A 13,256-nucleotide genomic window follows, 5' to 3' on the forward strand; every position below is an offset into this window, starting at 1 on the left:
CTTGATTTGATTAAATTGATCTTAGATTGGTATTTTCTTCTGTTAATCCATCAGTCCCTGTGGAGAGGTGCGTGTTCTCCATCTCACTCAAACAAACTGACACACACACACACACACACACACACACTATTCCATTGTTTGGCTCAGTCGACTTGACTCCTTGACAACCACAAAAGACTCTATTAGATAAGGATCTGGCTCGGATGATAAACGGAGAATCAATTAGCTGACCCTGAATCATCATTAAAGTCCATTTGTATACACATTTCTCACAATAATGGATCATATTTATTCATTTTTGTCGACTCTACCACTGGTTTTAACATAATTAAAGTCCAGTCTCTGTCATGGACTGTTTTGTTAGTGATTCATAAAACAGTTTATTACTCAAGGTTGTGTTTACTAAATGACAAGTTAACTTTATGTACAGAAGTTGTGATGATGTGTTTAAACTTGGTGTCTCTTCACTGCCTTGTTGTCAAATGTCAGATGTGACCGCATCAATAATGCAGCGCAACTGGAGACCACACAAAGAGAACCACACACTTATATGATTGTGTGTTGGTCGTTCGCCCCGCTCCTCCTCCTCTGGCTCCGCCCCTTAATTGAACCTGCAGATCACCCTGGAACTCTCTGTGCAAGACCTTGTGGTGCAAGTAAATGTTTACTTTTCTGTCATATATTGTGAGTTTGACTTAATTTGGTTCGTAAATCAGTTGTGTATACTTTACGTTTACTAACCAAAGTTTGAAATAATATATGCTAACATGAAGAAAAGTGTTTTTATTTATCCATAACTAAACTAAGGAGAACCTTGAAAAAAACTGACCCTCCTTCTGGCTTGAGCAAATCTTGCACTTGTTTTCAACCAGAAAAACTTAAAAAAACTGGATCCTTATTTTTCAGCATCAACGAATTATGCCTATCAAAGACCAGCTGATATCCTGCCCTGAGTGACGGGTCCAAGTTCTCAGGTTCAGCGACTGATAAAGCATGTTGGAGCCTCTGGGTCGCAGCCAAACCCAGACGTCGGTTTCAAGGTGAAACATGGGCCAGAAAGCGGGCTGGTGTTACCCGGCGGAACTGATTGATGCTTGGCTTGTTTACCTATCAAAGCACGAGTGTTCAATTAATAATGTGATCGACAACCCACGGGTATTGATAAACACAGGAAGTAGTGGATATCTGAGCCTTGTTGATCTCAGATAACTGCGGGATGAATACTTTATCATACAGTGACTGGGTCAGCTAATTGGTTGGCAGATCCAGATGCAATCTGCTATCAGATATGATACCCGAGGAACTGGCTGACTTTTTGAAGTTTAATATCAAACTCAACAACGGTTTTGACCAAGAATGAAAGTCCCTCTCATCTAAACCAAACTTTCTGAAAAAAGGACCTTTTTTAACGAAAACCGTTTAGCTAAAACTTGCCCCAACTGGTTTAGGGCTCAGAAGTGACCACTAACTAACACTAACTCTACTAACACTGCCAACCCTAGGTCTTATATAAAGGTCTTCCCTTTCTTATCTTATTTCAAAGATTAACTACAGCAGTGGCCTCTTTTTGCACAAAAAGAGGTGTTTTTTATTTGTATTAATATGATATTGATATTTTCTACTGTAAATACATTTTATTTGATCTTTGTGGTTCATTTTTTATTCATGCAAACTTGTTATTGTAATCTCTTTTCTGTCAAATAATTGTATTGAAAAAATAAATTATATATATATACACAAGTTTATATGGTTTCCCTGTGCTAACATGGGTTTACTCTGGGAACTATTGTTCCCTCCTACAGTAAATCATCACAGATGTATATAGAGAATTTATCTATTATTATATCGTTACCATGGTGAATTTGTGTTACCTCGAGCTAAATAAAGCAACAATAACACATAGCATAACTATAAGTTGGGTATTTCTATTTATTACTCTTCAAAGCTGCACACTCTAAAGTTATGAAAACACAAACAGTATAAAATAATACTTTGTCATCCAAGTAAAGTGCATTTCCTCTGTGGTCATAATCACGTCTCAATGTCTCTGCAGGCCAGAATCTCTGCCCCTGTTAGCTCCGCTGTGTCCTGGGTGTCCAGGGAGGTATCCAGGTGTAGTAGTATCACTGCCATGATGATACTTCCTGGAGACTCTGGATGTTTGTAGATGTTCTTGCTCTTTGGCAGGATGAGACCGGTGTCCACTCTTACTGTGGCTCACTCTGTGACTGCCTCTGGGAGCTTCTGCTCCTCATTGTTTAAAAGAAATAAAGCAAATAAGACCTTCTTGTTCTGCGAAAATAGACCTTACCTTCGTGTACATAAGCTTTATTGTCCTTTAAATGTTCGGATGCGGCTTTCTTGGCCTCCTCTAACTCCATTGCAGCCTTCAGCGCCGCTCGCTTGTTTTTCTTCTTGTTTTCCTCATTTTGCTGTGAATTAGAAGACAATAAATATAAAGAATTTTAAAAAAAAATGTAATGAATACATTTAGTCCTGAACATTAAATTTCACGATGTAATAGCGCATTTATTTTCGGTATTTGTCTTGGCAAAGAGAGAACGTGTCCATGTTTTGATTTAACACACTGCTCTGCTGCCATCTGCTGGACAAAAGCTCAACAAACGTAACAAAACTGTATTCCTGATTATCATATTGTTTTTTTTGTTTTTTTGTTTTCTTTTCATCAACAATCCCCTTAAAATTATATATATATATATATATATGTATATATATATATATATATATATAAAATATATATTTTATGAGGGATAAAAAATAAAGAGTTTTATTTTCTTTTAAATAATTAAATATACAGTTAATAACGGATTCTGAATTAGAAAATATATTAATTATGATCATTTTTTTTGTCTATATCAATGGTTCAAGAATTAAGTCAGAATACAACACCTGTAAAACATGTAGGAGGAAAAATATAATTGAATTGTGAGCCAAATTACAAGTTGTTGTTTTTTTTTATTGTATTTACTTGTATGTATATATTTGGAATTCCATGCTTACAAACACAACTATTAAAGGTTTAAGATATCATTGTATGAACATATATACTTGATTAATAATTAACCTCAGGCAATAACAGTCCAATTTCAGAAAAGATTCATCAAAATGATGCCAAACTAATTGTATTTCTCAGTGTTTTGTTTTATATATTTGAGGCAAAACATTAGCTACCGTTTGAAGCTTCTTCTTCAGTTCCACATTTGCTTCCTTGTAGCTTTTGGATGTGGACTGCAGGTAATAAATGGCCAACCTTGAAAATAAAGAAAATGTAATTCAACATGTGTTTGAGAAGCTTCTCCATCCCTCCAGGTTACCCTCCATATTTCAACTCACACCATCAGGAGCATGAAAGGGAGCACGAGGCCAGGGTTGGAGGCGTAGCTGAACACTTTACTGATCCAGGCAGGGAAGTCCGACTCCAGCGTCTCCTGGATCACATCGAACATTCGATTCTTGCCACTGAGGAAGCACATGTTACTTGTGACGTGGTATTGTTATGATCATGTTGTACCTGAAGGGTCCACAGTCGAAGGATGGAGGGATAGTGACGATGGTGTAAATGGCCGGGAGGGTGGACAGAAAGAGGATGACGAGCAACATGGCCATGTAGAAGTTATTGGAGCCTGAAGCCTTGAAGACTCTTTCCTGAGGAACGTTGCAGCACATCACAGCCCAGCACTGCAGGTACATGGACACGTGGAGCCTCAACACGTTCAGGGCAGGCAAACATGGGGCATAGAAAGCCCCCATCCTGAGGGACAATATTCAGCTGAATACTGATTTATAAACAGTCCCTTCCCTCCTACCATATCATTCCTTGGTTGAAGATCAGACCCAGAACGTTCCCACTCACATCGAACTCCGAGTACGAAGGCTTTCTCATGTGAAAAGAGGTGATCATGACACACAATTTGACTAAAACTCAAAGGTATTCAAGTTATTCTTAGAAAACAGTGACTCACAAATCCCGCCTCCAGGTCCCAGCACCAGCAGTAGTTGAGGAAACGAACAAGTACAGCTCTGAGGAAATCACCGATCAGCAGAGTGATGTACGTCGTCATGGTGTCGGAGATGATCAGTCGAACAAACTCCTGCAAATTTGATTATATTTAAACAAATTATACATTACTATGAAGGTTGAATTATTGAATAATGGTTTGACCACATTTCAAACATTTTACCTCAAAAAAGGAATCAATTGTTTTTTTCAATTCAATTAAATAGTATAAGATAACACAAGATGAATATTATTTAAGAAAGTGTTTAAATAAATAAATAAATATATATATATAAGAGTTCAATTTATTGGAAGTATTGGAAATATATTATTTTTTTGGAAGAAACTTTTTTTTTATTTAAATTATATTTTTCATTGAAGCAACTATTTGTATTGAAACTATTTATTTTAGGCATATTTTCTCTATTGAAACCACTTTGTTTTCATTAGCAATATTTTTGTTGATTGAAGAAACCTTTTCTTTTAATGAAAAATTAAGAAAAACTCCATATATTCTTAGCCTTAAAGGTGCTATCAAAATAATGAATTTACCTTAACCCATTTGTTATCATGGTGACCCGAAGGTCCAAAAACAAATGTGTTTGAGGTATATCTCGTGTTGTCTCTTGGTCAAGGTGAACGACTTCCACCACTGCATATGTATTTATGAAAGCCGGGGACGTCATTACCTTGACCCAGAAACAACACAAGAGGTACTACAAACACATTTGTTTTGGGGGCCTTCGGGTCACTTTGACCCTGTGATAACACAAGGGTTAAGCATATTCTAAAATGAAGAGATTCTCTTGTCTGCCCATTAATAAGATGTAAAACACCGACCTGTCCCACCATGGTCTCCCAGCAGGGGCCTCTGGGTACGTCAGCAGGGTGGATGGTGGAAGGTAGTGCGGTGCTGTTTTCTACATCTGTTCTGTTGACTAGACTGGCCTCCCACATGGTGATGTTATACTTGACAATCTTCTCTTCCTCCCTCTGCAAATGTAGAGTAGGAACGTTAAATTTAAAATGAAGGGTAAGACGTTCAATTAGAAACGTCAATACTCTTTAATAGATGAGGACTGACCTTGACGTTGATCTCGTCCATCAGTGCAATAATGAAGGTGTACAGGTTTCCTAAGAAGAGAGCGAAGATGCGACCCAGCTGCCACTGCAGGGCCACCCGCGGGTGGTAGTTCTCCAGAGTACTGATGACGTCGAACAGCATCGGACAAAACATGCCCAGTAATGACATCACCATGTTTACCTGAGTGAACACATGTTTAGGACACCACTGAGTTGCTCATCTATAACAAATTATGAAAAAGAAAATTGAACTCATTTAATGTATTTATTCATGTATGTTTATTTCATTCATTCTATTGCTACTGTCAACACTACGCAGCATTTCTACGTTGTGTTTGCAATACGTGCAATAAACATAATAACGTTTTGGTTCTGATTAGGATAATTGTCAGTAGGAAGTTGAAATATTGATATAACTTGATCAAACTACATGTAGCTCAACATTTCCTGAAGTAAATAGTCACTTTTTCTGCAGGACCAATTTATTCAAACAGCTATTTATTCAGTGACATTTACTATTAATGCTTATTTTTTTGGTTCAATCACATTAACTCAAATGTATAATATAATATATATGTTCACATTTAATAATGCCATGTGAGATACATGTCCAGGCCATTTCCACTTAAAACAAACAATCTAATTCCACCTTATTAAACATTTTCTGCTAACCAATGGTGACCATATTCTGAATCTCCACTGACACTGCTAAGAGGAGTTTTTGCCAGATTTTTGGTTTTTTGGAGGTTAGGTAGAGTGTTTTTTACTAGCTTCTAAGTCAGTTTAACACATATTCTGAATTCCCAAAAACATTTGTTTGACAAGAAAAAAATGATCGGCAAAAAACTATGTCTCGTCAAAGAGGAAGTACATTCTTCAGAATAATGTCAATTATGTAAGAAAACAAAAACGTCTAAACAAAAGTAAAAAAACAAGGTTGCCTAGTTTTTAAATGTTTAGTAAGATCATTTTTTTGTCTATATCAATGGTTCAAGAATCAGAATACAACACCTGTAAAACATGTAGGAGGAAAAATATAAATGAATTGTGAGCCAAATTACAAGTTGTTGTTTTTTTGTTATTGTATTTACTTGTATGTATATTTGGAATTCCATGCTTACAAACACAACTATTAAAGGTTTAAGATTAAAGGTTATTGCCTCAGGCAATAACAGTCCAATTTCAGAAAAGATTCATCAAAATGATGCCAAACTAATTGTATTTCTCAGTGTTTTGTTTTATATATTTGAGGCAAAACATTAGCTACCGTTTGAAGCTTCTTCTTCAGTTCCATATTTGCTTCCTTGTAGCTTTTGGATGTGGACTTTCCACTCCCTCCCCTGTTACATTCTTCAGAATAATGTCAATTATGTAAGAAAACAAAACCGTCTAAACAAAAGTAAAAAAACAAGGTCGCCTAGTTTTTAAATGTTTAGTTCGCCCATTCTTTAAAATAAAGTGACTTATTATGGCTAATGCAAATAATTAAATGAAGTCTTAACACAGAACAAAACAAAAATATTGTTTAATGTGTCACGTCCCTCAAATTCATGGTATTGTTAATAAGTTTGTTGTACTGACTGCTCTGACAGTCTACCTCATTCCTCTCCCACCAAGAGTGAGTTTCCAGCCCTTCCAGAGCAAACTTCTGTGAGCGCCGCACCACGAAGTAAATGAGATAGCCACTTCCTGCCAGGCAGCACAGAACCAGGAAGTTGGCCAACACCCTGAGGAAACGGGTCAGGTGGATGTTGTCGTCTTTCCTGCTCTCCTGCTCCTCGAGGATTGCTTCCTAAAGACACGTATCAAGTGTTATGAAGAGAGCGGCTGGTCGTCTATAGACCGGCGTGGTCACCTTGAAGCTGGTGGTGATGGAAGCAAACTTGTTATCTGCCGTCTCCGTGTTTCCGATCAGGTAATCCCAGCTGGTGAACATTTTCCAGCTGAAGTTGAAGCTGTTGTCATCTCCGACTCCGGATTCGTTGGCGTTACGAGCCATCCTGTCGACATGAAGCCAGATGAGTGGAGAGTTGAATTTGAAAATGGACACAACAACTCACGTTCTGATGACGACCATGTAGCTGTAGGCCACAGTGCCCACACCAACCAGGAAGTACGACAGAGGCATCCTGAACTTGAGCCAGCCGATAGTCCGCTGGTTGTTGTAGAAGCCGTAGAAAAGAACTGAGTACTGTGCGTACCCCTGAAACCCACAAACAATTCCAATTATTTTTCTACCAATGTCCTCATCTTCCATTTCCAAAGTGTAGCTACCTAATCCTGAAACAACTGTCAGAGAGCAACTGTCAACAATTCTTAAGTGGACCCATAATCTTTCCTAGGTTATCTATAGTTATCTACGACGTTAGAAACATAAAACAATACCCAAAGGGCAACTAATGTGTTGATTTGAGTTTATCAAATAGAACTTTTGACCTCTATTGTATGTGTGTGTTTGTACAAACTCTTTTCATTGAAATATTTACATGAGAGAATTTGATTAAGCTCCACAAAAAGAAAACGTTTGTTTTTTTCTCAAGCTAAAATCCTGTTTATTTACTCTTTATTTCAGACGGGGGAGAACTTAAAAAATGAATAACCTTTAAAACATGGTCATGATGAGGTACTTACTGCATCTTGAAGAGGAAGACTTCAACATTTGAAACATGAGTCAGGAGAGTTGGGTTTTTAACATTAGTTGTCTTTTAACATATAGTTGAACGTAAAAGGCGACCACTGTGCATTTAGTAAAAAATGTAAACATAAGTTTACCCAGATGCTCTTTGTGATAAATTGGACACAGGTACTTACAAAGGATCATGTGATTGACGTTGTATCAGCCTGGATAACCAACTCTTAACACAACTGCATTGATGGACTTCTTGAAAAGGTTTTTTGGGCACGATTTTCTTGTGGCCAAAGGACTCATTTTGAAAACTCAGCAGCAGCCATGTTCTATCAAACTCTTCCTATGCAGGAAACATTTCACAGTATGGTAGGAAACAACAATGTGTTATTTGCAGTGTTTAATTTAAAACACAAAACTTTGTCATTTTTACTTATTTATTTATGTTTATATTTCTAGTTAAAACAAACATTTAAACAAGTTTGTATAGGATTCTCAGGGATTAGTGTTTTGTAGACTCTCATTGTATTGAATTCTTTCAGTGAAATGTATATATTTATATACACATTTTATTTTTATTACATTTTATATATAAATATAATATGAGTAGGATTCAATTTAAAAAATATTAAAATTAATATTAACCCGTTAAATGTTAAAAGTTATTGCTGCCATATGAGTAACGTCTAGTCTTCGTAAACTTACCCCGAAGTCCCATAACACTGCGAAATCCATGGCACTGCCTGCTTCTGATCTTGGAACAGTCTTTCTCGACATACTGCCGTAGGGTCTTCCCATTAGAGCCTGGTGAACAAAGATTTTGAAGTTTAAACTCTATTTGAACCAAGACACAGATCCATGGAGGCACAAACCTCTGGAACCATCACCAGGCCGAAGCTGAGACCAAACAGGATCATGTTGATGCCGTACATCCAGCGCAGGAAGATGAAATAAGAAGCAACTGATGACCCGAAATGACCTGAGTCGAGTAATAATAATAATAATAATACATTTATTTTATATGGCGCCTTTCAGGGCACTCAAGGTCGCCTAACAATCAGAAAACAATGCAAAAACACAATGAAAAACAAGTTTAAAAAGCACAGAGCTTGAGGAGTAGAGGAAACACTGAATTATTAATAAAGATCAACATGTAGAATAATTGATGATGCAGACAATTAAATGTCAACTTACTTTCAATTTCTTTAATTTTCATCTCCCAGGGGATACAAGCAGTCTTGAAGTTTTCAAAGTCTCGTTGAAACTTCATCCATTTCTTTATAAATGAAGTGAATATAAATCGATTCTACTGTTTCAATATTTCTGAACCTTCTCACCTTAGTCATCATGACCTTGTAGGCGTAGAACTTCCTGCCCTTGCCTTTCCCCAGAGCTCCCTCGTACTTCTCCACAAACAGTTGAGACTCTCTGCACATGTTTGGAATATACTTGAAACTTCTTTTCTGATGATGAAGACGAGGACAGTTAAAGTACCGTAAAGTCAGCAGCTTCTTCTTCATGGGCCATGGTTTCCCTCTGAGTGCTTGGATCAGTCGCTTCCTGTCCTCCACTGCTTCTTTCAGCTCCTCCAGCTCCTCCGGCGTGAGACACTCTGGCCTCAACTCCTTCTCCTTCGCCTCTTCCTCTTCTCTTCCTTCCTTCTCAACAGAGTCTTGTTCTGAACTGGAACTTTATATTAAAATCCACCTTCTGTTTCAAAATAAAGAGGGGAAGCTTTACTTACCTCGATTCGGCTTCTTTTTTCTTCTTTTTTCTCAGCTTGTCTTTATCCTCTTTGTCATCATCGTCTTTCTTCTTTAGTTTTTTATGCTTTTTCTTCTTTGTATGATCAGTTTCTTTCTCCTTTTGTGTTTTTTGTGTTTGTTCATTCTCTACCTCTTTCTTCTGTTTCGATGTCTTGCTTTTCACTACCTTTGTTTGCTCCTCATCTCTCTGTTTGCCCTTTTCAACATTGGTATTCTTATGTCTCCGTCTTCTCTCTCTTCTTTCATCTCTGTCCTCCACCTGCCTATCATCTCGACCATCCTTCGATGATGCTGATCTCCTTCCTTTAACTCTTGTATTCTCCCTTTTTTCATGATTTTTCTTTCGACGTTGTTCCTGTTTTGGCTCCTCCAGACAAAATTCAACCTCGTCAACTGCAACAAGATCACATGAAGTGTTTGAATCATGATTGTCGAGTGTGTTTTATCATTCTATGTATCCAGTCATACATTTAATTCATAGCTGGAAGAAAATACTTTTACCTGCGAGGTCAAGACCAATGTCAACTGTGAAAGAGAGCAAATAAAAAGCGAGTAAGATTTGTGAATGAAAGAATTTTTCTACAGCATGATAAGTATAAAGATTACACTTGTTCCTGTTTAAGATATAAAAGAGCTGAAAACTCTTCAGGCGCTCCCAATAATTGATCAGCTTTGCTCCAGTATATTTTATTTTTATAAATATATGTTATTGCCAGTCAAAAATGTTTGCTTCTCAGGACATCTATTATACCAATCCAAGTTTTAAAATATGTTTCTACCATATTAATAACACATTTAATATGTAATTTATTTATTATTTACCCATTATTTAGCCGAGTTAGTCTCATTGAGATTGCAATCTCTTTTACAAGATAGACATGGATCGCAAGCAAAACACATTTACACATAAAAACAATTACAAAATGTTTATATAAAATAAATAATATACAATTGATTACAATGCCATGGCATAATGAAACAGAGCTTCAAGTTTCTTCATTTTCACTTACTTGCAGTTACTGTTATTATTATGTCTCTTTTGCAACTGTATTTCTGCCGTACAAAATATGTTTGCCCACAATCGAGGGTCACAAGTACATTTTTCTCTTCTTTTTAATGCGGAGATCCAGAAAATATCTTGATCAACTGTTACCCCCCACAATAAAAAACAAATTGTTTCAGGTCTGGAAGGAAGCCTCGGGCAGACCCAGGACAACCTGGAGAGATGATGTCTCCAGATTTCCTGGTATCCTGGACGAGGGACTGCTGCCACTACCTGACATCAGATAAGCAGAATAAAGTGATTCCGTGGACATACTAACATCCAAGACCATAACCTTCCAGTTATCGATACGTTTCCATTGTTAAAAATGGCAAACTGGCCAACAGTAACACAATATGTCTATTGTAATCTCACTTTAATTTCATTGTTGAGTGATTGTAGAGCTGCATGAGTGTCAGGTGTCTCAAGTCAAACATCCACTGACCCAAATCAAAACTTTTTGAGAACCTTTATTGGCTTGTAAGAACAGTAGTCGTGATCTCTCCATCACAATGATCTCATTCATATCATTTCTCACAAAAACACTTGTTGGTTTTTCATCCCAGATGTTGTTTTCAGTTTCCCCCTTGAGGTCTGTTACTTTGGAGGACGAGATGTTATCCTGTCTATGGTAATGTTTGTCCTCAGCTGACCCCAGTACTAAACCCGTTCCTTCATCCACAGGATGAATTAAGCGGTGACCCCTCTGATCGGTCACGCTCCTCATTGTTTACCTGCTTCTATTGTCCCCGCTGAAGAGGCAGAGAAAGACAACCAGTGACAGTTTGAGCAGATATTTATTGACTGTGCCCTTTGATGTCTCTTCCCGGTGAAACCCGAGCAGCCATTGCTCGGGTCATTACAGCCGTGTGCAGCAGAGGGGCACAAAAGAGACCAGCCGAGGCCTAATGAAGGGAGACAGGCTGGTCTGGTCCACAGAGATGGGGGAGACAGCTCAGGGCCACAGGCCAAGTATGCAGCCTCTGGTGACGAGAAGAAGTCGTGCGTCTGCTCTTTTCTCTTGTTAAGTGGATAAGTTTGATTCTCGAAGACTCGGCTACACTTTGTTTGATTCTAAACGTGGCATAACATGATTTAACAAGAGGTGTTTAGACAACAACAAACACAATCCATACAGATCTATAGTTCTTTCTAAAAAAAAACTAAAAAAACAAAAAAACTTGTCACCTGTTGCAATGCATCATGGGCCTGATTTAAAACTGGCTGGCCTACCCAGCTATGCTTCAAGGATAAGGTGGTTTGGCCTTTTAAAATTGCCATTTTATACATTTTTAATACATATCTGGATAAGTATAAACTTGCTTGAGGGAAGTCTTATCTCTTATTCCTTATTAAAGGAGTTTATCTGAAATATGGCCACATCAGTTTGATAAAGGCTCAACAATCCTATTTGTGTTTGGCCCTCGTCTTCTACTGCATTCATTTTATCGTTTGAGTATCATCTATAATAATAATAATAATAATAATTTTATTTATAAAGCACTTTTTAAACAATAGTTACAAAGTGCATTACATAAAAACAAACAACTAACGTTTAAAACGACACAGTACATTAAAACATCATAGTAATAAAACAACATGCGTTCCATTCAGGGAAAATATTATTAAATAAAATTATAAAAACACTGAAAACAAAGGAGAGTAGTAAGCCAATTGATGAACCCAGTTAAGGGTTAAAAGGCGACATCAAACAAAAGGCAGTCTGTAAAAGTGTGTTTTAAGAGATTTAAAAAGAAGGCACAGACTCAGCCAGTCTTATCTCCTTGGGCAGGCCTTTCCAAAGTCGAGGTGCCCTGATGGAGAAGGTTCTGTCCCCTTTTGATTTTAGCCTCGATGTTGGAACAGCTAGAAGGGCCCTGCCCGAGGATCTAAGACTGCGAGCCGGCTGATAGGGGGTCAGCATGTCTGAGATGTAAGAGGGAGCCAGACCACGGCGAGCTTTGAAAGTAATCAGTAACATTTTTAAATCAATTCTAAATCGCACAGGAAGCCAGTGCAGTGAAGCTAAAACTGGAGTGATGTGATGTCGACTGTTTAAACCAGTTAAAAGTCTAACTTTTATTCAGAGTCCTGAATTAATCTATGATTGTATTTAATTCTTAATAGAAAAAAAATCAAGGAACGGAACATATTTTTGCAATTAAAAAGTAATTAATGAAAATACAAAATGTAAATCAGTAATGAGTTAATAAAGTTAGAATAAAGTTTCTTTAATTCTAACTTTAATTATTTATACAAAAGTTTGGATCCCAACAATAGAAAGGATTATATTGATTTGATTTAATTTAATTTAAAAGGATAAATTAATAAATAAAGTCCTATTTTGAAAAAAAAAGATAATTGAAAAATAACAAAAGTAACAGTTTACAGTGACATGATTCTTTGGCATATAACGTTTTATTTTAGTACATATCTAAGCAGCCACTGCGGTTCCAAAGAAGAACAAAAGAAAAGAACAAAGAAAATAATAAAAATATATATATTTAGAGTATATATTTTGTATGTTCATTATGTTATTTATATCAGTGTTGTTAGCATAGTGGTTACAAGATTACTTGTTTATGAGCGTTGGTGGGTAAAGATCCACCCGAGAGCATTATGACCAAACTAATTTAAAGATTTCTTTTAACAATCATAACGCTAATAAAAGCACACATGCTTACTTTCATCCTCAGTCGTGATCAGGTTTTCTTGAGCCAT

At 36.9% G+C, this 13,256-nt stretch overlaps 1 protein-coding gene across 1 annotated transcript; it reads right to left on the bottom strand.

The window, feature by feature from the left end:
• Positions 1-2,031: 2,031 nt before the first annotated feature.
• tmc1 (transmembrane channel-like 1) lies at positions 2,032-13,256 on the bottom strand. Its single transcript, XM_087779213.1, has 20 exons — positions 13,220-13,256; positions 9,995-10,018; positions 9,472-9,886; positions 9,222-9,416; positions 9,065-9,155; positions 8,922-9,003; positions 8,600-8,706; positions 8,433-8,531; positions 7,162-7,304; positions 6,957-7,101; positions 6,699-6,893; positions 5,103-5,282; positions 4,859-5,011; positions 3,984-4,112; positions 3,828-3,895; positions 3,533-3,772; positions 3,355-3,480; positions 3,193-3,271; positions 2,322-2,432; positions 2,032-2,178 (listed from the first exon to the last, which is right to left on the bottom strand). Exons 1-20 carry the CDS (start codon positions 13,254-13,256, stop codon positions 2,032-2,034), a joined length of 2,766 nt encoding a protein of 921 aa, XP_087635339.1.

The sequence above is a fragment of the Callionymus lyra genome, chromosome 1 (assembly GCF_982586985.1).
Source record: "Callionymus lyra chromosome 1, fCalLyr1.hap1.1, whole genome shotgun sequence".
In the NCBI taxonomy this organism is placed as follows: domain Eukaryota; kingdom Metazoa; phylum Chordata; class Actinopteri; order Syngnathiformes; family Callionymidae; genus Callionymus; species Callionymus lyra.